Source organism: Sphaerodactylus townsendi, linkage group LG16, assembly GCF_021028975.2.
Source record: "Sphaerodactylus townsendi isolate TG3544 linkage group LG16, MPM_Stown_v2.3, whole genome shotgun sequence".
In the NCBI taxonomy this organism is placed as follows: Eukaryota; Metazoa; Chordata; class Lepidosauria; order Squamata; family Sphaerodactylidae; genus Sphaerodactylus; species Sphaerodactylus townsendi.
Window position 1 is genome coordinate 21035659 of NC_059440.1, and position 25336 is coordinate 21060994.

Consider the following 25336-nt stretch of genomic DNA (forward strand, 5'->3'; position numbering starts at 1 on the left):
TCCATGTAACCCTGTGGTGGCGAACCTATGGCACGGGTGCCAGAGGTGGCACTCAGAGCAAACAGAGTGCCCCCCCCCCCACACACATCTAGGCTGGCCTGGGCCTCTGGGTTCGATTGTTAGCATTAAACCTAAGACCTAGTTTTGGGGAAGCAGTGTAGGTAACCCTGTTAAGCGCTGTTAAACCCCAATGGTTTTCATGGGAATAACTAAAGCATGATCCTTTATCTGGGAGTAAGCTCGGTTGCTGGCAATGGGGCTTGCTTCTGAGTAAACCGTCCTAGGGTCATGATTCACCCGTTGGAAGAGTTGCACGGTTACTTCAAAGCAAAGCCACCAACTACCACCAAGCTTACTCCTGAGTAACGCACGCCTTGGAGCCAACCATTTTTTCTAAACTAAAACCTCAGTATTCAGGTTAAATTGCCATGTTGGCACTTTGCGATAAATAAGTGGGTTTTGGGTTGCAATTTTGGCACTCGGTCTCGAAAATGTTCGCCATCGCTGTAACCCTTTGGCTCTGATCCATGAAAGGCCCGAGCTAGATCAGGACTTCTGTGTGGGAAAAGGAGGATTTTCTGCCTTCTCCTGTGAGCTGTTTTTGGCAGATGAAACAGCATGGGGGCAGTGGGACTGAGAGTGTTAATTTGCTTCTTTGGGAACCGGCATGCGTGCTGAATGCTTGCGCATGTTGACTGCTCCCAGAGAAAATAATGCTCCCCCGACAGCTCCTGGGCTGTTTCAGATGCCGAAAACAGCACAAAGCAGAAGGCAGGAATTCTTCCTTATCCTGTATAATAGCACCTATTCTAATCAGGCGATGCTGTGTGTTTATTAATAAATTACAACCCAGCAGCTATGATTTAGCTTCAAGTCCTCGTAGCAAACTCATGGAGTTTGTAAGTTTACCAAGTCTTGGTTTGCGTTTCTACTTTTCTACCAGCAAACCCTTTTCGCGTTTAAAGGCTGCCCCATCTCCCCCCCACACACACACACTGGAAAAGGTGTCCGGATCCAATCTTATACTGCCTTAGCACATATATCTTAGTGTTTGCCATCTGAGACGCAGGAGAAAAAGTAGAAAGTAGGCAACAACTTTTGTCGTAAACAAAAGGAATTGTGTTATTTGGATGGAGAAAGTCTCACAATCACAAGATGACTGGCACCACCCCTGAACATCGAGTTAAACTTTATGATATAGGAAACATTGAAGTCCCAGGTCACACGTTACCATATGTACTACTGTGTACTCTTTGTGGACATAATGAAGTATGTTTAAATAATGAACATACTCTTGATGTGTGTGTTCATCCAGTTTCGGAACCATCATTTAACGGTGTGGGTTGTTTTACATTAGAAACTTCATACTGCAGCGTTTGAGAGAGTAACATGTCTTCAAAAGCATTTTTCACTGCTTCTAAAAGTTGGAGTATTGGAGTTAGGGTTAGAGTGTCTGTTTTGGAATGGTTTTAATTGAAATTTTAAATATTATTGTGTTTCATTGATCTGTACACTGCCCAGAGCCCTTAGGGGTTGGGGCGGTATATCAAAACTAACAAATAATAAATAAATAAAAGAGAAAATCTTTCATTGGAGTTGCTTTCAGAGCTTTCCCAATGTTTCATTTTTTCCATTTAAAAAATCAGGAAAAAGACAACCTTGGAAGCAGTAAGGGGGCTGAGGGGAAATGTTTTCCCCCTTCCAAATGGCTCCACCCTCTAAAGCAGTCATTTCTCTAGGGCACAGGTGTCAAACTCGTGGCCCTCCAGATGTTATGGACTACAGTTCCCATCATCCCTTGCCAGCATCATGCTGGCAGGGGATGATGGGAGCTGTAGTCCATAACATCTGGGGGGCTACGAAGTTTGATTCTATTCTCTAAACATAGGATTTCAAACTCCACGACCCTCAGGATGTTATAGACTCACAGTTCCCATCATCCTCCTACCAGCATCATGCTGGCAGGGGGATGGGAACGTAGGCTCTTAATCCATCTGGAGGACTGCAAGTTTTACACCTGTGCTCTAGAGACAACTGATCTCCATTAATCCTGATCCGTCCAGGCATATTTCTCCAGATCTCCCACCTCCACCTGGAGGATGGCAACCCAACCTGCCCCCAATTCTAGCTATCACAACTTCTGAGTGCAAAATAGAGATGCTGTGAGTTTTTTTTTCACAGTGAAAAGTGACATTGTGGTTTTTAACTGCAAGTCCGGACATTTTCTCAGAGGTGAAAGTGGATACTTTCTCAAAGGAGAAAAAGTGCAGTTTGTAAAGCCTGGCAGATTTATGGGTCGAGCTCTGGAGATTTCTGTTTGCTCTGCATTGCTTTCCTAATCCATTTCATTGCTCAGAGGTGGCCGGCAGGGCTGGGGCATTGATTTTATGTTGCTTTGATTCATAACCAGGACTCGGCATGCTGACGTATTGCCCTGGGGTGCAAATAGCCAAGCATTTGTCTCTCCCCCGTGTGTTAGAAGAGACACCAGAGGGCAGTGATGCTGTCTTACTGTTTTCTCCAGAAAGAAGCTCAAATAAAATTCCACGTCTTGCTCACATCTTATGAGCTCATCACGATCGATCAAGCCGTTCTGGGATCTATTGAATGGGCATGCCTGGTGGTTGACGAAGCGCATAGGTTGAAGAACAATCAGTCCAAAGTAGGTACATCCTTCAGCGTAGCCTTGAGAAATTTAGAATAAATGCTGGATTACTGTTGGGTTTCCTAAAATTTTGAGATCCTTTTCTTCCTGAACTTAAAACCAGAAGCATGCTACATTCTTAAAAATCGAAAAGCTGGGCTTTAACATGTTCAGTGGTAAGACTGACTTACCCTCCAGAGGGGCCCATTCCCTGTATTTCTGTATGAGTTCCTGTTCTGGTCATAATTTGTTATTGAAATCTAAAGTGGCAACTGATGAAGAAATGCAGGTAAGGGTGGATAATTCTCTTGAATAGCTGCCTGAGGAATCAATCATGAGATCCAGTTCTGAGGAAGGAATAGGGAACAAGTGACATAGGGCCTTTCCCACTAATAGAAGCCTCGGCCAGCCAGCTACTTCGAGGAGAGTAGCGGGGTTCCTCCTCCTCCATCGGCAGAGTGACCTGGCGCCTGAAGAGCCTTAGAAAGCCGCCTATCGCCGCTGTCAGCCCCCCTTTAGCACTTGTGGCATCCCAGGCGCTCTTCCGAGCAGTAGCACGGCGCTTTTGATCGACCCCGCATTCGAAGTGCCAGGGGTCATCGGGGACGCCTCAAGGCCATGAAGCCTGCGGATGCTTAGCGATGAGAGCAGCGTGGGGCATAGGGGGGATGGAAGGGAGTGGGGAAAGGCCCATAGAAATTGGGGCCGTTGCCAGAAACATTGCTGTGCTGCGTTCCCTGCTGCCCCCCAAAATCATAGCTTCGTGCTTCCTTTTCCCTCGTTTCATAACCTAAAGGGTGACAATGGCAGTGTTCGATGGGATGATATCACAGCTTTACTTTTGTGGAGATGGATTTCTTCATTTTAATGTTTAAATCCACTCTTGGTCAGCTGTGCCCGATTGCGGATGGGGTCACTGACTGATGTCTTAGAGTGATTGGAATTCAAGATTCTGTAATATTTGGCCTGACCTGTCTGCTCCATTTCTTCCCGTAAGTTCTTTAGGGTGCTCAATAGCTACAAAATTGACTACAAGCTGTTGCTCACTGGGACACCCCTGCAGAACAACCTCGAGGAACTCTTTCATCTGCTCAACTTCCTCACTCCGGACAGATTCAAGTGAGTATTTAGTGGGCTTGTGCTGGGATCGCATAGTGGCTCCACCATATTTGCAGTGTTTGGGGGTTAGTTCAACCAGCATACCACCAAATGCAATTGTAACCTCTATCTGTGGGTTCTGTGGGGCAGAACTTGGAATGAGTTTGCAACAACAAATTTTAAAAACAAAATGGTTTACTTTCTTAACATATAACATATAACATCAACGTTTAACATCACACTTCAAGGTCCTGTTCAGGTTGCATTTTCAAGTCTACTGATACTGCCAAGTCCATTTCTTCTTTGCAAGTGGGTTGGCTCCTGAAGACTCCAAGGGCTTGATGAACAGGATTCAACATGATGAAGGTTTCTTTTTTTTTTTTTGCAAAGCAAAGCAAAGCCTTTATTGGCATACATAGAACAACAGTAATGATGAAGGTTTCCAGGAGAACTTTCACCCATTACAACCACAAAAAGAAACCCTTAACAAGGTGTTAAGGGCTTATACAACCAAGGTCCGAGTCTGGTAGCCTTGTCTCCTCCAAACTACATTACGAGGTTCCTGCAGCCTCTTGCTGCTTTGAGTCTCCACCCCTTACTGGGTCAACCCATTCTGAGCATAGGGGTTACACAATCGCATAAATATTGGCTGGCAGTCAAAGGACTGTTTAACTGAAAACTTTAAAGATGTTTAATGCTATTTGCAACAGAAATATTTCTCACTCCCATACACTTCATTTGGAACTGCAAGGGAGAAATGTTGTTTGTTGTAAATAGCATTAAACATATTTAAAGTTTTCTCAGTTAAACAGTCCTTTGACTGCCCACCAGAATTTCATGCAAGTTCATTTAGTTGTATAGTATAGTGGTTGACAGTCAAAAATTTAAATCACAAAGTCTTTGGTAGTCTGGTTTGAATCCCACCCCTCCCATGAACTCACTGCATGGCTATAGGAAAGTCTATCTCTTTCTCTCTTTGGGGGAAATGACTATATAGTCTGCCAAAGCCTTCGACAATACAATGACTATATAATCCCATTCCACAGGGTTGTTGTTAAGGATCAGTCTGCCAAAGCCTTCGACAATACAATGACTATATAATCCCACTCCACAGGGTTGTTGTTAAGGATCATAGCAGGAAGATAGACAGTGACTGAGTGCCTTTCCCCTTGCAGGCAAAGTGTATTGCTCAGCCCACCCCACTCCACGTAGTTCTGCCTCTGCTGCCTGGCTGGTAATTGGCTTGTCCTGTATTATTCCTATAGCAACTTGGAAGGGTTCCTGGAAGAGTTTGCTGATATCTCCAAGGAAGATCAGATTAAAAAACTGCATGACCTTTTGGGCCCTCACATGCTTCGGAGGCTGAAGGCCGACGTGTTCAAAAACATGCCTGCCAAGACGGAGTTGATCGTGAGGGTGGAACTCAGTCAGATGCAGAAGTAAGTCCTTGTCCCTCGAGACTTGCACGTGTTCGGCCAGGACGGACTGGGTTGAGCCATGGCTTTCCTTAAGAGATCTGATGAGGGATGCTTTCATCTCTTGTGGTCTAGGGGCTCCAAAGGTTATTTGACCCATTGCTATAGCTTCCCATTGTGAATGAGGGTATGCTGACCTGCTATTTGCGGGAGGGGGAATAAAGTCCATTGCTGAGGAAGGGAAGCTATAATAAATGGTGAGTTGCCAGAGTGCTTCCAGACCAGTCTGCCAAAGATTTCCCATGTGAGTGCTCCTGGAAGGCGATGTAGCACCATAGCTGTAGCAACATGCAGTGGGCTTTTCCACGTGTTGTTTTTGTGGCTTGTGGGCCTGTGGTGTGTCATATCCCCTCCTTTCTTCATGTGTTGTGCTCCCTCTAGTGGTTGCTTCGATGCTTCTGTGAGTTTAATGCCGTACCAGCACTCTATTGGTGCAACCCCAGCCCAATTTTTGAAGCGTGGGGGGTGGGGGGGGCGTGCGTTATGGGGCAGAGATGATTATGTATTTTTAGGAGGGCTAGAATGGGGTACGGGGATAGTTTTTAAGGTAGATTTTATGATGGTTTTAAGATTGTTTTATGACTGTGCCCCTCCCAGGAACTTCAGTGATGGGCAAGAAATAAGTACACAGACAGACAGACAGACAGACAGACGGGAGGGAGGGAGGGAGGGAGGGAGGGAGGGAGGGAGGGAAGGAAGGAAGGAAGGAAGGAAGGAAGGAAGGAAGGAAGGAAGAAAGAAAGAAAGAAAGAAAGAAAGAAAGAAAGAAAGAAAGAAAGAAAGAAAGAAAGAAAGAAAGAAAGAAAGAAAGAAAGAAAGAAAGAAAGAAAGAAAGAAAGAAAGAAAGAAAGAAAGAAAGAAAGAAAGAAAGAAAGAAAGAATCAGGAGCCATCCACAAAAGAGCTACATTTGAGGGAGAAGCTGATGGTTCCGGAGGTACCCAGTGTGGTGTAGTGGTTAAGTGCTCGTGGATTCTAATCTGGGGAACTAGATTTGATTCCCCACTCCTCCACCTGAGTGACAGAGGCTTATCTGGTGAACCAGATGTGTTTCCACACTCCTACATTCCTGCTGGGTGACCTTTGGCCAGTCACAATTCTGTCAGAACTCTCTCAGCCCCACCTACTTCACAAGGGATCTGTTGTGGGGAGAGGAAGGAAAAGGAGCTTGAAGGCCACCTTGAGTCTCCTTACAGGAGAGAAAGGTGGGATATAAATCTTCTTCTATCCCTTGTTTGATGGTCTTTCCCACCTCTGTCTGTGTAGAAAGTACTACAAGCTAATCCTGACGAAGAACTTTGAAGCCCTGAACTCCAAAGGGGGTGGCAGCCAGGTGTCGCTTCTCAACATCATGATGGATCTGAAGAAGTGTTGCAATCACCCCTATCTTTTCCCTGTGGCAGCCATGGTAGGTCTGTTTGATTTGTTTTCTGCTTTTGTGCTGGCACCTCCGAGGTGAGCATCTGAGACGACTCACCACCACCCAGGGGGATCATCCCTCTCAGTTATCGCACGGTGGATTTTCCCAGTCCTCGGAGTCCAAACTTCAGGGGAGCCCAGAAAAGAAGAGGAAGTTAGTGTGGATTTTGTGGGGAGAACAAGATCAAATTCATTTTTGGATGCTGAGGCTTTGTTGTGGATGACAATGAGGAGTAATTGATTGAGATAGGATGCTTACAGCTCACTGTCATTCAACAAGAGCTGTGCAGCAGATGCTGCCCCCCCCCCCCCGTGATGGATCAGCCCTTCCCCCTCACTCCTCTTTGGTGCTGTTTTAGGAAGCCCCAGTATTACCAAACGGGTCCTATGATGGCAGCTCTCTGGTGAAGTCTTCAGGGAAGCTGATGCTACTGCAGAAGATGCTGAAAAAACTGCGGGATGGAGGCCACCGGGTGCTCATTTTCTCCCAGGTGAGGCTCAGGTGACCCAAATAGGCAATTTGCAAACTTCCTACTGGAAACGGGGTAGGAACCTGGAAGCTCTCGAATGTTCAGGAACTATAGATTCCCCATCAGCCTCTGTCCAGCATGGCAGTAATTGGCCATGCTGGTAAAACTGATGGGAGGCCATTGTAGTTCCTGAACCTCCTGAGAGTCAGAAATTCCTACCCCTGTCCTAGAGGAAAATCTAAAGAATAGAAGGGGGCTGAAGAGAGCAGGGCAGAAGAAACAGGGTGAAACTGAGCCCATTAGCTGAAGTGCTGGGCAGAAATACACTGTCGTGAGAGAGGTTCACCGTTGTGGTACTGTATGAGCTAGTGCATAGTGGTAGGGAACTGAACAGCAAAGCAGGGAGTCCTTGGTTCAAATCTTGCTTTGCCATCGGCCACAAGAAAACCACTGTTGTCTCAGACTTACGATGCAAAGAGCTTTACAAGTGATACATAGTACCAAAAGGCCTTATGTTGTAAGTCTGTATGGAGAACTTGAATAGAAATGTAAACAGCAGTTTGTCCCCAGAACTGAGGACTTTTAACTGAGAAAAGTTTTAACTTTTTCAAGAGTTAAGAGTCGCCTTCACTTTTTCTCCCAAAAGATATATGAGAGTATTGCACACTGTTAGAGGATCCCATTGCCTGTGTTTCTGCATGAATTGGTCTGAATGTGCCTCCTCATCAAAAAGAGGCGGGTTAATGCAGCAACTCTTGCAGAGATGCAGTGGGAAGTCTCCTCGAAGGAGAGGTAATCCCCCCTCACACACACACATCTTTGTGTCAGGACTTAATGATTGATCCAGTCACATTCATTGCAGAGATAGGGCAAAATCATCAAATCCTAGTAGAGGCTAATTGTGAAGGAGGCAAGACCAGAACAGGGAATCATGCAGAGATTCTTTGGGCAGCCTCTACAATGGGATGGCAATTTGGACTTGCAGGAGCATTTAAACTGTTTTTTTCCTTATGATGCACTAGTTCATTGTTTTGTTTTGTTTTGCTAGATGACCAAAATGCTGGACTTGCTGGAAGATTTCTTAGAATTTGAAGGTTACAAATACGAGCGGATCGACGGCGGGATTACCGGAGGGTTGAGGCAGGAAGCCATTGACAGATTCAATGGTACTTTCCTTTGGATTTCCCATTTAGGATGCAATTTGTCAACTGGTATTTGGAAACCGTTCATGTATTCTGAACCACTGAAAGCTTGCAAGGTTGAAGTCTTGTGGCCAGTAGCCTGATGATGTTTCTAATAAAGTTTTTTTTTCTTTATTGAAAGTTTTCTCTATTTAGGAAGACTAATTCTTGGTTGATACAAGTCCCACAATTTCTTTTCGAGGCTTTGTCGGTTCTGACGAGGCATTGCCAAAAAGGGTGGCTCTTATGTACCAAAGCTTTACACTGCTTAATTTCCAGACCCCAAATAAGTAAAAAGGGAAGGATGGATGGTCAGGACAGATATTCACGCAGAGACACAGAGGGCAACCTCACCTGCAAGTGTGCTTTGGGCTCACAGGGGCCGTTGGGTAATTAGTTGATTTCTCATGCAATCAAGCCATTCTCAGCACTTGGCCAGGGAATTTATGACTCGGATGAAAGGAGTGACTCCCGCCATATGCATAGGGCAGTTAGTTGAGCTGGATGAATGGGGCACCCTCTTGTTTAAATCGGAGGACCCCGAGAAAGGGTATTCAGTCTGTATGTTTGTCCTGTGCCTGCCCCAGGCCTTAACCCATCCCACCTTGTCCACCACTAACCTGTCCTGGCTTCTTTTCTTCTAGTCAGGATGTTTCCAGGACTTCCTGTAACGTCTGTGCTTTTCTCGCTAACCCTGACTTCCTTTCTGTCTCTGACCCTGTTGCTCCCCCACCCCAACCCTGTGGATTTCTTGTCATTCTCAGCTCCTGGAGCTCAGCAGTTCTGTTTCCTGCTCTCTACCCGAGCTGGTGGTTTGGGCATAAACCTTGCTACGGCCGACACGGTCATAATTTACGATTCTGATTGGAATCCGCACAATGACATTCAGGTTAATTTTCTAGCTTTTCCCTTTTTTTTGCCATCCAAAACCTCAGCCACTCCCTGGGCCCTGCTGTGTTTCCTTTTGCCTTCCTTGCTTCTCTTCTCTGTCCCCCCTCCCCCACAACAAGGTTTCTAGTGCTCCAAGTTCCTCCCAAATCCATTTGTCTTTCCACGCCAAAGAGCTGCTGATGTTTCCGGGAAGTGCATGCCTGCCGTCGCTTCCTCGTGTATTAATCTCACCCCGTCTCACCCCTGCGCACTTATGCTTTTGCACGAGAGAAGTATTTTGTACGCTATTCGTTTTATGGCGTTTCACAAAAGCTGGCCGCATGTTAGCGTCTTGGTGCTGTTGAACATTGTTTTCTGTGTGAGCTGTTTGTTTTCAGTGTGGATCTTTTTGTTGGGGGCTTAATCACAAAGTTGCTTTTTTAAAAAACATTGTTTTGGAGGGGAAGGACGGAGGGCATAATGCCTGTCTAGCTCAGGCCCCTTCCGCACATGCGGAATAATGCACTTTCAATCCACTTTCAATGCATTTTGAAGCTGGATTTTATTGTGTGGAATAGCAAAATCCATTTTCAAACAGTTGTGAAAGTGGATTGAATGTGCATTATTCTGCATGTGCGGAAGGGGCCTCCGCATGGACAAGGTGGACTTCAGGATCATAGCTAGGCTTTTGACAGTAGAGGCAGATGTTTGCAGTGGTGGCGAACCTTTGGCACTCCAGATGTTATGGACTACAATTCCCATCAGCCCCTGCCAGCATGCCCAGTCGGGGCATGCAGCTGGCAGGATGCGGGATAATGTAGTCCATGAATCTATCTGGAGATATATGTTCGCCACCACGGTGTTAAAGGCTTACTGTTCAGATTTGGCAATTGGAGTCCCCAAAGTTTTCCTAGCTACAGGATCTCCATCTTTGCTGGATTTGATTCCAGACTGCTCTGGGGCAACCAGCCTCCAGGCACTGAACCAGAATATCCAGGGCTGACCCTCCATCAACAGAAAAAGCTGGGTGTCATCAGCATATTGATGGCAAACCAGCCCAAATTCTGAACTGGCTGGGTCAGAGGTTGTATCTAGATGTTAAATAACATTGGGAGATGATTCCCCCCTGAGGCGGTGCTCAGACTAGGGGATGCTGCTGAGAAACTTCCTCCCCCAGTTCTGCCCACTGTCTCTGCTGCTGGAGAAACAAAGTCAACCAGTTAAAGGCCGTACTCCACACTATAGTAATGGTGGGATTGTAATTGACCATGTCAAATGCTGTGGTGAGATCTAAAAGCACCAACAGTGCTGGTCTTGGTCCTTGGGCCAAGGCGGAAGCTGGACTGGAATGGGTACAAGGCCCACATGCCTACACAACATTTTTCTATGTGTGTGTCTAAAACAAAAAAGATAACTTGGGAGAATTTTGAGAGTCCTAGCTCCAACCTGTTACGAGGTCAGCTATGCAGGCCGGTTCAAATACTAGCAGCTGTACTAGGCAAACAAGCTTGCTCCCGCACCAGCATGACATCCCTTCAAATATCTAAACATGGCTATCATGTCACCTCTTAACCTTCTCTTCACCAAACTAAGCATCCTCAGCTCCCTAACTCTCCTCATAGGGCATGGATTCCAGACCTTTGACCATTTTGGTTGCCCTCCTCTGGACCTGTTCCAGTTGACAGGAAAGACTCTGGACCTCCTCTGGACCTGTTCCAGTTGACAGGAAAGTTCTGGAGAGCCTCGGCCAATCTGAGTAGACAACATGGACCTTGACGGACAAATGGACTAGCTCAGTATAAGCTTCATGTATCCAGAGTGTTACCTGGCTCTACCTTGGTGGTTTTGGATCTGTGTCTTGTGGCATCCTGGGAGAGTGGGGTTCAGAGAAGATCAGTCTCTACTGACGGGTCCACTTGAGGGCATACTGCAGGATCTTCTGCCAAGCATGAGGTCCCACAAGAGGCGAGGTGGCAAGAAAGCATCATAGGAACATTAAAAAAGCTCTGCTCAAGCAGATCAGTGGTCCATTTAGTTCAGCATGTTCAGTGGTCCATTTAGTCTCACATGGTAGCCAACCAGTTCCCCTGGAGGGCTAAAAACTGGTCTTAGAGGCCTTCCCCTTCCCCTTCTGAAGGCTGACAGCACTTGCAAGGTGTTGTACCTAGTGAGAGGTTACTGGAGGTAGGAAGAGGGTTCTCAGTATGGCTCCAGCAGAGCTGTTTTTATGTTCTATAAATTCCTTTGGGATTTCTGGTCTTGGTGTCTCTGTTAAGCCAGTTCTTTGGGTAACAGGAGGGGGAAACTTTTCTGCTTTGGAGGACAGGGGGAGGGCAGAAGAGGCATTTTGTATTTCCCACGATTCTGTGCCTCTCTCTGCCCCTTTGCGCAGGCGTTCAGCAGAGCCCACCGGATCGGGCAGAACAAGAAAGTGATGATCTACCGCTTTGTGACGAGGGCCTCAGTTGAGGAGCGGATAACCCAGGTGGCCAAGAGGAAGATGATGTTGACGCATCTGGTGGTGCGTCCAGGCCTCGGCTCCAAGTCTGGCTCCATGACGAAACAAGAGCTGGACGATATCCTGAAGTTCGGAACAGAGGAGCTTTTCAAAGATGATGTTGAAGGTGTGACGGAATGGCTGTGGGTTCAGTGGGGCATGACTCCGTCTCTCTGCAGGGATGAGGTCGATTTGGTGGGGTCAAAATTGGAGGTTTAGTGGTAGGAGGAAGAACATGTAAGAAAGGGGACCACTCTGGACTTGGAGAATGTGTTCTTCAGTTTAGTGTCCTTGAAGAAATGTGTCTGTGTGCGCTTGAGAATTTGAGGGGAAAGTGCCGCTAAAACAGGGGTCTGCAAACTACAGCTCTCCAGATGTTCATGGACTACAATTCCCAGCAACCCCTGCCAGCATGGCCAAGTGGCAGGGCTCCTGGGAATTATGATCCATGAACATCTGAAGAGAAACCCATGTTCGCAGACTCCTGCTCTAGAAGAAAGTCCTGATCCGCAAACTGGGCCAAGAGTTTCCAACATGGTGCCCACCAATGCCTTTCCTGGGGTTCACCAAGTATTTTTAGAAAATGGGCTGGACTAGTGAGCTTCTGTTGGCCAACAGAGATCTGATTGGCTGAGCAGATATTTTTTAAAAAGCCTCCACAGCCCAAGGATCTGCTTCCCTTGTTCACAGGTATGATATCTCAGGGCCAGCGAATCGGACTGCCTGGCGCATCATGACCTTTTAGGCTCCAATACTCTAAAATTAGGGGACAGTGACGCCTGGCATGAAGAAGAAGCATGGTGCCCCCCCACCGGGTGAGTGACTGGCAGAGACCGGAGTGCCACTCAGCTCTCCGTTCCCTTGTGATGTGTTGTTGTGCTTGGTCTTTGTGTACTGGAAAATGTGCGTGGAAACTCCGGTATGCAAGCTGCCCTGTAGATTTGGTGAATCGGACTGTCAGAATTGGCAGCTGACTAGGCGATGAAGGTAGTTGTGTGGACAGGGCTGGACAAGGCAGAGTCAAAGGTGGAGGCTCATTTACAGTGATAGAATTAGAATCTCATTGTGTTTTCCAGCGTTAAGGAGCAGGAGATTTGTGGACTTGCCCTAAGATCAGATAAGAACCTAATAAGATCCTGTTTGTTCAGATCAGTGGTCCATCAAAACCACCATCCTTTCTTATACAGTGGCCAACCAATTCCTTTGGAGGGTAAACCACAGGGTCTACACCTTCTTCTTGTATTGCCCTTGTGGCAGTGGTATACTGCCTTTGAATGTGGAGGCTCCATTGGTTCAGCTGACCTTGGTTCAGGCTTAGAGTGCTGTGGAAGATTCTTTTAATGACTCTTCATATTTGTTTTAAGCTACTCCTCAATTTGGCAATCTTATCTGTGGACTCAGAAATAATTCATACCCCTCCTCATTCAGGGCAAAGACGAGTCTTTGTGGGCAGCACATAGTGGAATTCTGGGAGAAAATAGGTCAGACAGTGTGAAGCAGCAGTGGCGTAGGAGGTTAAGAGCTTGTGTATCTAATCTGGAGGAACCGGGTTTGATTCCCAGCTCTGCCGCCTGAGCTGTGGAGGCTTATCTGGGGAATTCAGATTAGCCTGTACACTCCCACACATGCCAGCTGGGTGACTCCTTGGGCTAGTCACAGCTTCTCAGAGCTCTCTCAGCTCCACCTACCTCACAGGGTGTTTGTTGTGAGGGGGGAAGGGCAAGGAGATTGTAAGCCCTTTTGAGTCTCCTGCAGGAGAGAAAGGGGGGATATTAATCCAAACTCCTCTCCTCCTCCTCCTCCTCCTCCTCCTCCTCCTCCTCCTCCTCCTCCTCCTCCTCCCTCCTCCTCCTCTTCTTCTTCTTCTTCTTCTTCTTCTTCTTCTTCTTCTTCTTCTTCTTCTTCTTCTTCTTCTTCTTCTTCTTCTTCTTCTTCTTCTTCTTCTTCTTCTTCTTCTTCTTCTTCTTTACTTCTTCTTCTTTCTTCTTCTTCCTATCTCCCAAAAATCCAGTTGGACTCACAAAGGGCCACTGAAGCACAAGCTAAGGGAAGTTTGATTCAGATAAAACAACAATCTGAAATGTAATTTTGTAGGTAGCTTTTATTTCTCGTTACCCAACGCAAATATTTTCTTTTTAAATTAATACAAGTGAATCGGTTGAATAAGACTCTTGGAAATCGGTAACCAGGTAGGCCAGGCCTGTCCCTATGGAGGCTCTGCATGTGGTTTGCTTGGGTCTCCTGAAAATTCTCCATAGCAGTTTTCGATCATTGCTGGTTCTGTGAAGGCAACCCCGTTCACCTCCCAGCTGCGGATCTTCTTTGTGTGACTTCTTGCCTCAGCCCGCTTTCTTTCCCTCACAGGCGAAAACAAAGATGTGGAGGACATCAGCGTGATCCATTACGACGACGCGGCCATCTCGAAGCTGTTGGACCCTTGTGGGATGCTACACCGGCGATCTGATACGAACTTCCAGAGCATGAATGAGTATCTCAGCTCTTTAAAGTGGCCCAGTATGTTGTGAGAGAAGAGGACGGTGTGGTAATGTGCCCAGCATAATGGATTTCCTTTGGTCGTCTCGATTTTAGATATTTGAAAATACATATTTTTAAACAAGTATATTACATGTTCCTCTTCCCACCTCGAGGAAGCTTATGACACACGAGATTCTACAGTACTAACGGTGTCAGTTTTTAGAAATCACCATGGCAAAAAGATACCACATAAATGAATTTTAATAGACACCAGTTTTGGTAAAATTCGTCTGCCCACCAGAATGCCACTCCTTAGTCCTGTGGCTTTCAAACTTTCCAGCTTCACAGAACCCTTTCTATTTAGGCTGAAGGAGCCCGGTTTGTGTGTTGCATATTCTAGCAATCACAGAGTTCTTGAGGGTGTTGGCCACTTCTGTTGGGCCTTCCCGTTGCTCTGTGTGAACCAAGAATGCACCCTAAACACATGCTCGATGCTTAGACTGGGTTTGTGCACTACACAAAATTCCAGAAGATTCATTTTTTTAGTCCTTTTAACAAAAAAAATGGAAACGGAGGTGGTGGTGGTGGTGGAAAGTGCTATCCATCCAACTTGAGAGCCAGTGTAGTGTAGTGGTTAAGAGCAGGTGGATTCTAATCTGGAGAACTGGGTTTGATTCCCCTCTCCTCCACCTGAGTGGCAGAGGCTTTTCTGGTGAACCAGATGTGTTTCCGCACTCCTACATTCCTGCTGGGTGACCTTGGGCTAGTCACAGTTCTTCAGGACTCTCTCAGCCCCACCTATCCCACAGGGTTTCCTCCTCCTCCTCCTCTTCTTCTTGATGACCCATAGAGTTTCCAAGGCAAGAGCAAAACAGAGATGGTTTGCCATTGTGTAGCCTGTAGCACCAACTTGGTGGTCTCCCATCCAAGTGCTAACCAGAGCCACCCCACCGTAGTTTTGGAGATCTGGCAAGATCAGGCTATTCTGGGTCATCCATGTCAGAGCCATGGACGTTCACCCCTCAAAATATTTGAGGGTGTCTGGGGGTGGAAGACTGCTTGTTTCTGATTGGTGGCTACTATGGAGAAGGCCTTAAATGAACAGCTGCAGCAGCTGAGAAAGGATTTCTGGGAGAGGTGTGGATCCTGGGAGTGGCTGAATTGGTGTCTAGAATGTCTCCTGACCTCCCACAAGAAGGAGGATTCTCGTGGGAAACCAGGAGTGGGAATGAAACTCAGTTCTCCAGACTAGAGTCCACCTCCTCTTCACCACTACACCATGCTGATCAGATGTCAAGTTGCATGAAGGGCTATTGAGGCAAAGACTCGAGTCATGGCACTAACTGGGAGACAGTGTGTGTGGTACAGTGGTTAGAAGCTGGACTAGTACATGGGAAGAACCAGCTTCCAATCCCCTTCTCGGCCATGGAAGCTTACTAGGTGACCTTTGGCCAATTATTCTCTCTCTCTGTTGTGAGGATAAAAGGGAAGAGAGGGGAATGATATCAGCTGCTTTGAGTCCCCATTGGGCAAAAAGATGGGGTATAAATACATTAAATTAATTGAATTCAATCTGATTCCAGCTCTGATCGGAATACACTTTTCCCCCTTTTATTCCAGTGAGTTCAAGTTTAATTTAAAACAAAAGTGTCGTAAATGGAAATATTTGTCCTATTTGGAGGCAAGCGATGATGTGCCCAGTTATAAGCCCTATCTTTATAACCCGGCTGGTGCATTCCCATCTGGAGAGGAGGGGGTTGTGCCTCTTTGAGAATCCCAGATCTTTCCCCGGACTGAAGTGTAAATCCCCTTCCCCGTTCTCATTGTCGTTTGTGGTTGCAGGAAGAAGTGGAGCGTGAAATCATCAAGCAAGAGGAAAACGTGGACCCTGATTATTGGGAGAAGCTGTTGAGGCACCATTATGAACAACAGCAGGAAGATTTGGCTCGTAATCTTGGGAAGGGCAAGAGAGTCCATAAAGCAGGTCCCAACTACAATGTAGCTGTCCCAAAGAGGGACCAGAGCCAAGGCTGGAGTGCCGTGGAGCCAGTTGGCCTGCTGGGGGAGATTGCCCCATTTGGAAAAAAAATGTATGTGTAGTCTGTCTGTCTGTGTAAGTTTTCCCAGTGGGGCGAATAGCTCTTCCTGGAGCAGGTGGGGAAAATGAAAGTCGGGGAGAGACCTAATACTCCATGCCCCAGTCCAAATCACACTTCCATGCACTTGAGAAGTCAGCTTAAACATGACTGGGGGTTCCGAGCAGAGCTCTTCCAGCAGACATCTGCTGTGACTTGACCCAAGACAGACCTGGAAGCAAATGTGAGGTCAGGCTCCAACTCATGCCACGAGGGATCTCTAGTTTGCTGCCCCACTGAGATTCCACGTCCACCTCTTCCTCCACAGAGTGGCAAGATGAGCTCTCCGACAATCAGTCGGAGTATTCCATCGGCTCTGAAGATGAGGACGAAGACTTTGAGGAGAGGCCGGAAGGTCAGAGTGAGTCTGGCATTTATTATCCTCCTGATGGCTTGAGCCCAGACTGTGGAGTCTAAGGAAGTGCACGGCTGCTCTCTCTGGAACTGTGTGGTTGGACCCCATGGATTCATTCTGCTGTCAGAATCAATTCTGTTGTGAACTGATAGGGTAGTGGCTAGAGCAGTGGTGGCGAACCTATGGCATGGGTGCCAGAGGTGGCTGACTCGACCCCCTCTCTGGGTTAGACACTTCTGAAAACAGAATTAAGCCTCACCCCTTACACATCTAGAGCTGGCCACTGGGCAGCTGGGCTCGATTATTAGCATTAAACCTAATTTGGGGAAGCAGTGTAGGTAACCCCTGTTAGCTGTTAGCAACCCTACTGATTTTCAGACAAAGAACTAAAAGTGCAATGCTTACCTGGGAGTAAAGCTCAGTTGCTGGCAATGGGAGAAAAACTTTGCTTCCTGAGTAAACCCTCCCTAGGGTTGTGGATTCACCCGTTGGAAGAGTGTACACGTTGCTTCAAAGCAAAGCCACCAACTACCACCAAACTTACTCCTGAGTAACGCATGCCTCGGAGCCAACTGTTTTTTCCTAAACTAAAACCTCAGTATTCAGGTTAAATTGCCGGCACTTTGCAATAAATAAATGGGTTTTGGGTTGCAATTTGGGCACTCCGTCTCGAAAAGGTTCGCCATCACTGGGCTAGAGTGTCGAACTAGGATCTGGCGGACCCAGGTTCTAAGCCCCACTGAGCCGAGAAAGCTTGCTGGGTGATCTTGGGCCTGTCACAATAGAAGAAGAGTTTGGATTTATATCCCCCCTTTCTCTCCTGCAGGAGACTCAAAGGGGCTTACAATCTCCTTGCCCTTCCCCCCTCACAACAAACACCCTGTGAGGTAGGTGGGGCTGAGAGAGCTCCAAGAAGCTGTGACTAGCCCAAGGTCACCCAGCTGGCATGTGTGGGAGTGTACAGGCTAATTTGAATTCCCCAGATAAGCCTCCACAGCTCAGGCGGCAGAGCGGAGAATCAAACCCGGTTCCTCCAGATTAGATACACAAGCTCTTAATATCCTACGCCACTGCTGCTCCTAATACCTCTAAGCTACCTCATTGGGTAGTTGTAGGGATAAAATGGAGGACAGAAGAGCAATGCACCCATATGTGAAGGCACTGCCATGCTTTAAGGCACAGGTGTCAAACTCGCGGCCCTCCAGATGTTCATGAACTACAATTCCCATCAGCCCTTGCCAGTATAGCCAATGCTCATGTTGGGTGGGACTGGTGGGAGTATGGTTAAGGAACCTCTGAGGGCTGCCAAGAGACTGCTGTTATTTACCCCTGCTTTAAGGATTTCCTACTGCTTTACGAACTACTTGACCACAGCAGTAATGTTTGGGGGTGCTCCTGTCTCTGAGGCGTATCTAGGGAAAATGTAGCCCAGTGCAAAACCTGAGTTTCTTCACCCCTCTCCCCACACATATGGGCAGCCGCCCTCCCCCACCATGACCAAACAACAGAAGGAGGAAGGGTGTGGAAGGCGATTTTTCCATACATGAGACTAAGTGGTCAGAGTCCGAGGACATTGAGGTCCCCATATGCACCTGAACCTGTACTAACTCTGCCCTGATTTTGGGCAATTCAAAAGGCTGTGTAACTCCCACTTCCAGAGTATTCATTTGTTGCTTTCCATCACTGTCTTTTGCCAATAAGTAAAATCCACCCTATCCTGGCATCCCCTCAATGCCCAGGCTCGTTGAGCTCCCAAAGGCACCTGGTGGGCCACTGCGAGTAGCAGAGTGCTGGACTAGATGGACTCTGGTCTGATCCAGCACGCTAGTACTTATGTTCTTATGTTCTTAATGACTTCCCCTTCCAGCCCTACATTTTAATTACTGTTTTTTTCGACTGTTTTATTTTTGGGTTTAACTCATTTTATGACGTGATTTAAATTTGGCTGCCTTGGAGATCCTATTTGGTCTGGAAAGCGGGATAAACATTTTGTTAAAAAGTAAATAAAACTCCTCACCATGTACATGGGCACAAAAGCTTATATTGAGCATGAAAATGGGTTGGTCTTAAAGATGCTGTTGGACGCTTAACATTTTTTGGCTGCTTCAGACCGAAACAGCTATTCACTTGAATCTTTCCTTATCGTTTGTGGCCTGCATTTTACATACTGCATCTCATTATAGAAGTTTCATTTAGCTATTGCATTGAATAGCTTATCAGTGAATCATTTCCTTGTACATTTTTGGCATGTATTTGAAAGACTGTTTCAGCCCTTGGGTATGGTTGGGATTTATTCTGCAAAGTGTCCTGATGCTGACTTTCTCCAATGCACTGCAGGTGGCCGGAGGCAGTCCAGGAGACAGCTGAAAAGCGACCGGGACAAGCCACTCCCACCATTGTTGGCAAGAGTTGGGGGGAACATTGAGGTCAGTCTTAGGGCCTTTCCCCACTCTGCATGAAGCGCTGCTACTTGAGGAGAGGAAGTGGCGGGTCGACACTCCCCACGAGGGGACTTTACGGCAAGACAGCGCCAACTGCTGGCAAGCAAAGCTGCTGTGGCGCCCCTCAGTCTTGAGGCATCCCCTGGTGCCTTTTGATGACCCCGCTGCAGAGCGAGGGGTTGTGAAGACGCCGAGGCTGTAGCCAGGGGATGTGGGCCAGCTGGGAATTCACCGGGCAGCAACCCTCGGAAAAAGGTAAGTGAGGAAAGGGCCCCTGTCATGGCGACTGTTGAGTGCCTCAGAGAGTGGTTCCAATTTCTTTCTGATGCAGCGTTTAGGCATTAAGCTTTGGGTCATGGAAAGACAGAAGTATCTAGAAGGGTCGTGTAGCCCGGTGCAAAAATCTGGGTCCCCCCCCTCCCCCCCTGTATGGAGCAAGTGTCCACCTCCTCCCTCCGCGACTCTAATTCAAATGTTTTTCTGAAGTCAGTGTATGGACCTGGGGGAAAGGAGGAGGGATGTGGGGGGGCAATTTTCCACCCCTCATGTGATTAATGGACGCAGCCCGGGGACATTTGACCCCATATGTGTCCCCTGGGCAGTGCGGCTAGAAAAGGTTTCCCACGTCTGCCAGTGGTGCCGTTATCCGGACATCCTTTTCTTTCTTTCTTTCTTTCTTTCTTTCTTTCTTTCTTTTTGCTGTACCTTTCTTTCTTTTCTTTCTTTCTTTCTTTTAACCTTTCTTTCTGCTGCTTTCCTTTTCTTTCTTTTTCCTTTCCTTCCTTCCTTCCTTCCTTCCCTCCCTTCCTTCCTTCCTTCCTTCCTTCCTTCCCTTCCTTCCCTTCCTCCCTTCCTTCCTTCCTTCCTTCCTTCCTTCCTTCCTTCCTTCCTTCCTTCCTTCCTTCCTTCCTTCCTTCCTAATTGATTGATTGATTGATTGATTGATTATATTATATTATATTATATTATATTATATTATATTATATTATATTATATATAATATAATATAAAATAATATAATATAATATAATATAATCAATCAATCAATCAATTAAGAAGGAAGGAAGGAAGGAAGGAAGGAAGGAAGGAAGGAAGGAAGGAAGGAAGGAAGGAAGGAAGGAAGGAAGGAAGGAAGGAAGGAAGGATTATATTATATTATATTATATTATATTATATTATATTATATTATATTATATTATATTATATTATTAATATACCGGGTGGAGCATGGAAGAAACGTGACGTGTTTTCTCCTGCTTCTTGCCTCTCTCACAGGTGCTGGGATTCAACGCCCGACAGCGGAAAGCCTTCCTGAATGCCATTATGCGCTGGGGCATGCCCCCACAAGATGCCTTCAACTCCCACTGGCTCGTGCGGGACCTCCGTGGGAAAAGCGAGAAGGAGTTCAGGTAGTGGTGTGACCCCTCCTATCCTGTTCTCCCCAGCCTGATTCGGCTGGGCCACAAACTGAGCAGGACTGAGGAATGAAATAGATTCAGCCTTCCACGGTTGTACTTAATTCAGGCATACACTGGAGGAGGAAATCGTGTTGCGCATGTTAAATTTTTCACCGTTTTTGCGTAATTCCCCACTTCACATGGAGGAAATGGCTGCTTTGGAAGGCGAACCCTATGGCATTATGGCCCATGGAAGTCCCTCCCCCCTCCTCCCAAACCCCGCCCTCCTCAGACTCCACCCCCCAAATCTTCAGGTGTTTCCCAACCTGAAGCTGGCAACCTTCCCTAGAAGGCATGCCAGGTGAGGTATAAAGGCCAAAGCCGCTCCGTTTTTGCCTCCCAGCAATTTGGAGGTACTCTGCCTCCTCTCATGGAAGCTCCACAGCTAGTAGCCAATAATTGACCTTTCCTGTGCCATGCATTTGTGGAGTTTCCCTTTAGTTATCAGTGATTACCACTTCCGCTTTCTCCCAAGAAGATACGAGTCATCCTTGCCTTCCTTTCCCACCAGGGCTTATGTGTCCCTGTTCATGAGACATTTGTGTGAACCTGGGGCCGACGGTGCTGAGACCTTTGCCGATGGCGTCCCCCGGGAGGGGCTATCTCGCCAGCACGTGCTGACGCGCATCGGCGTGATGTCCCTAGTAAGGAAGAAGGTGGGTGAGTAGCTCTTTCCTTGTGACTCTCCAGGTAGGTGGCACCGTCTCTAGTGAGCAGCCAATTCTGCTGAGGGTGGTATGGAGTTAGATGCAGACACACACAAAGGCTGTCAGTAGGTATCAGAAGAAGAAGAAGAGTTTGGATTTATATCCCACCTTTCTGTCCTGTCAGGAGACTCAGGGTGGCTTACAAGCTCCTTTCCCTTCCTCTCCCCACAACAGACCCCTTGTGAGCTAGGTGGGGCTGAGAGAGGTCTGAAGAACTGTGACTAGACCAAGGTCACGCAGCAGGAATGTAGGAGTGCGGAAACACATCTGGTTCACCAGATAAGCCTCCACCACTCAGGTGGAGGAGTGGGGAATCAAACCCGGTTTTCCAGATTAGAATCTACCTGCTCTTAACCACAACACCATGTTCATCAGTTCATCAAGATCAGTATTGTCCACTCGGACTGGTGGTGGCCCTCCAGGGTCTCGGGTGGAGGTCTTTCATGTCACCTATGGCCTGCTCCTTTTATCTGGAGACTAGTAGTAAAGCCCATTGTACGAATAAAATACAACTGGCTCTAGAAAACTGCTCTAATGGCATCCACCATGGGGGCCAATTCCTTCTGCTTTTCCTCCCCCCTTGGCCCTGCTGAACTCAACTTGGACACCAGCGGCCTGGGAGGAGGTGACAGGCGAGCCTATTCCTCATATCAAATCAAACTCTTTATTACGGTCATAGGTGCTGTTGCCCCAGGCAGGTCCAAGAAACTGCTCCGCTCACCTCAGCTAACTCCTGGGCTGGTTGAATTGGCATAATTGACCCCTGATGTCAATCAGAGACCTTCATTCACACACACACACACAAAGCCTTTATTGGCATCATACAGTAAAACAATTTGTAACCAGAAACGTTTTACAACCAGAATAACATAGTTACAACTCAAATAACCATCATTTAATATAAAAATCTCCCTTAGCAGATGTGCCAATTATATCCAACAGAAACTTGGCAACTAATTCAGAAAAATCCTGATTTGATCCATCCAGGAAATACTTTATCCTTTGATCATCTGTCATATCTACATTAAAAGATGTAAACAATGGTCGATACTTATACCTTAAGCATTCCCTATTTGGACAGTGAAACATGATATGCTCTAGTGTTTCTACTTGTATGCTGTTGCAAGGGCATAGAGACCTTCATTCTTTGCTAGGCTTTTGACTTAGTTTGACCACTTTTTATTAGCTTTGCGCTCAAGGGGCAGAACAATTTCTGCTGTTGCCATTTTAATTCTGGTCCTGTGTGCCTCTTTGGCAAGACAATCGTTTGTCTTATAATACTTTAACTTTATGACTGTTCAGTGTGTTTTTCATTTTTTGAAGATGCCTGGTGAAATAGAAGCCTGTACACATTAGAAATAAATAACCTAGAAGTCCTTCCTCTTCTTGATCCGTGTTGGTTTCAGGTTCAAGAGTTTGAACCCGTCAACGGGAAGTACAGCACTCCAGACATGATCCCAGAAGGACCAGATGTCAAGAAAGGCAGTGAAGTTGTCTCTTCGGACCCAAACACTCCGGTCCCAGCCAGCCCAGCTAATGGGCCAGTGGGACCCCCATCGCAACCAGGTATAACCCCTTGCTGCTTGGCTGCTGCAGAGTTCTGTACATTGGAGTCATGTTTAACAGTGGCGTATCTGCCTAGGGACAAGGGGTACCCCTTGTCCCCGGGCGCCACTCTTCTGGTCACGTGGGGGGCGCAAAATCAGTCCCCCATGTGACCAGGAAGTCCTGCTGTCTCGTCGTTTCTGCATGCCTCGATCCCGTCCAAGGCACGCAAAAATGATGAGGCAGCAGGACTTCCTGCTGCCTCCAAGTGCCCTCAATCCCACCCTGGACTCCGCACTCCCTTCCCCCCCTGCCAGCTGGGCTCCCAGCCGGCAGCCTGCAGTCTCTTCTGACCTCCCCTCCAGGCAGGCCAGAAGAGACTGCAGTCCCAGCCTTGGAGACTTTCTTTTATAAGAACTGAGGCCGGGGGTGGGGCTTGGGGAGCAGGAAAGGGTGGGACTGGAGGGGGAACCTGGGGGTGGAGCCTGGGGGCATCAAGGGTGGAGCGGGGGGGGGGGGCAGAGGCTGGGGCGCGCGTCCTGGAGACAAATTGTCCCCGGGCGCCATTTACCCCTGGAACGCCTCTGATGTTTAATATGTATTGTTGAAGGCTTTCATGGCCAGAATCAGTTGGCTGTTGTGGGTTTTCTGGGTTGTGTGACCATGGCCTAGAGGCTTTAGCTCCTCACGTTTCACTCGCATCAATAGTTGGCATCTTCAGAGACATACCAAAAAATGCACCAGTGTGCCAATGAAAGGTATCAGATTGGAATGGATCAGATGACACACTAAGCTCAGACCCTCTTGCTATTACAATAAACTCTAGAATTATCATCAGCTTTTTAAATGTGTGAATAATTCAATCATATATACAATGTATCCTATAATTCCATTTAAACACCTAAACATAATTATTACAGAATACACAAATCCATAATTTATGTTCTATTATGTGCAAATAAATATCTATAAATATAAAGTGCCAATGCTGAAAAGTGGAATAATTGGGACCATAAGAAGATTGGGACCATCATAAGAAGATTCCAGTTTGTTCAGTAGTAATATACATTGTATATACGATTGAATTATTCACACATAAAAAAAGTTGATGATAATTCTAGAGTGTATTGTAATAGTAAGAGGGTCTGAGCTTAGTGTATCTTCAGAGACATGTCACAATATGTCAAAGATGCGGGAAAAACGTTAGGACCTAAAACCATCAGACTACAACCATACAGCCCAGAAAACCCATAACAGCCAGTCAGATTAAGAAGAAGAGGAGGAGGAGGAGGAGGAGTTTGTATTTAAACCCTGCCCTTCTCTCCTGTAAGGAGACTCAAAGGGGCTTGTACATTCCTTTCCCTTCCTCTCCCCACAGCAGACACCTTCTGAAGTAGGTGAGACTGAGAGAGTTCTGAGAGAACTGTGCCTAACCCAAGGTCACCCAGCAGGAATGTAGGAGCTGGGAAACAAATCTGGTTCACCAGATAAGACTCCATTGCTCAGGTGGAGGAGTGTGGAATCGTACCCAGTTCTCCAGATTACAGTCCACCTGCTCTTAACCACACCACCACGCTGGTTGTCTCTCACTTGCCCAAGGTCACCCAACAAATTTCCTTGGGAGGACAGGGATTTGATCCTAGTCAGACACCTTAACCACTGCACCATGCTGGCTCTCTTATGTGGCATAGGCTAAACCACCCAGTTCTTTCCACCCAGCTGACTGGAGCATAGACAGTCTCCTACCCACCATGAAAGAAGGAAGTAATTCTTGTCTTGAGCATTGCTGAGGACACACTGCTTCCTGGCATCACTTTGCGCAAAACTCTATGCAACACTTAGCACCCTCTTGTTTTCTGACAATAAACAATAGCCATAAAATGCCCTTCAACTTCTGTGAATTCCTGCGCCATTGTTTTCCATACTGCCAGATTTTTTTTACCTCTATACTCACCTGTCATTTCAGAAAAAGGGGACACACATCTCGGGATTCCTGAGGAGAAGGAACAAGTGGAAGAGAAGGTTAAAAAGCCCCGCGACGGTCAGGTAAGGGAGATCAACCTGATGGTTTCTTTCCAACTAGGGCAAGAAACTCACTGGCCTCCTGGCCAGTTGGTTGAAATATCCTGGCAAGGAGGGTCAAAATGAAGTTTAACCTTGATTTAAAATCCCTCTCAGATTTTTTTAAACAATTTTAAAATTGAAGCTTCTTTGAGGGCGGTACTTCAAAAGTCACTTTCTCCTCAGCATTAGAGAATTTGGGGCCCACAGACAGAAATTGGAAGAGGGCTACCCTGATTTTCCTGTCAAGGACCAATACTAGTATTCAAAGGTCTGCCACCTTTCTATACCAAGGTTCCCTTTAGTCTCCACGGTTAGTAGCTGTTGTGAAGAGGTGGTTGTACAAGGCCTTCCCAGTTGGATGGGTGACACCTGGCTTGAAACAGTACACGTGAAAGGGAGTCTTAGTAGACCACAAACTGAACATGAGTCAGCAGTGTGATATGGCAGCCAAGAAAGCCAATGCAATTCTGGGATGCATCAATAGGGGTATAGTGTCTAGATCAA

At 46.9% G+C, this 25336-nt stretch overlaps 1 protein-coding gene across 1 annotated transcript in view; it reads left to right on the forward strand.

Annotated features, from left to right (window-relative positions):
- CHD5 (chromodomain helicase DNA binding protein 5) overlaps positions 1–25336 on the forward strand; it is a 64201-nt gene that overhangs the window by 26664 nt on the left and 12201 nt on the right. The window contains 19 exon segments of the mRNA XM_048519041.1: positions 2525–2662; positions 3642–3763; positions 5008–5181; positions 6483–6624; positions 6995–7126; positions 8154–8271; positions 9051–9175; positions 11549–11780; positions 12344–12394; positions 12397–12468; positions 14018–14149; positions 14152–14195; positions 15971–16151; positions 16532–16624; positions 18956–19044; positions 20335–20468; positions 21028–21172; positions 22630–22789; positions 24735–24814. Coding sequence (XP_048374998.1) covers positions 2525–2662; positions 3642–3763; positions 5008–5181; positions 6483–6624; positions 6995–7126; positions 8154–8271; positions 9051–9175; positions 11549–11780; positions 12344–12394; positions 12397–12468; positions 14018–14149; positions 14152–14195; positions 15971–16151; positions 16532–16624; positions 18956–19044; positions 20335–20468; positions 21028–21172; positions 22630–22789; positions 24735–24814 — 2364 coding nt within the window.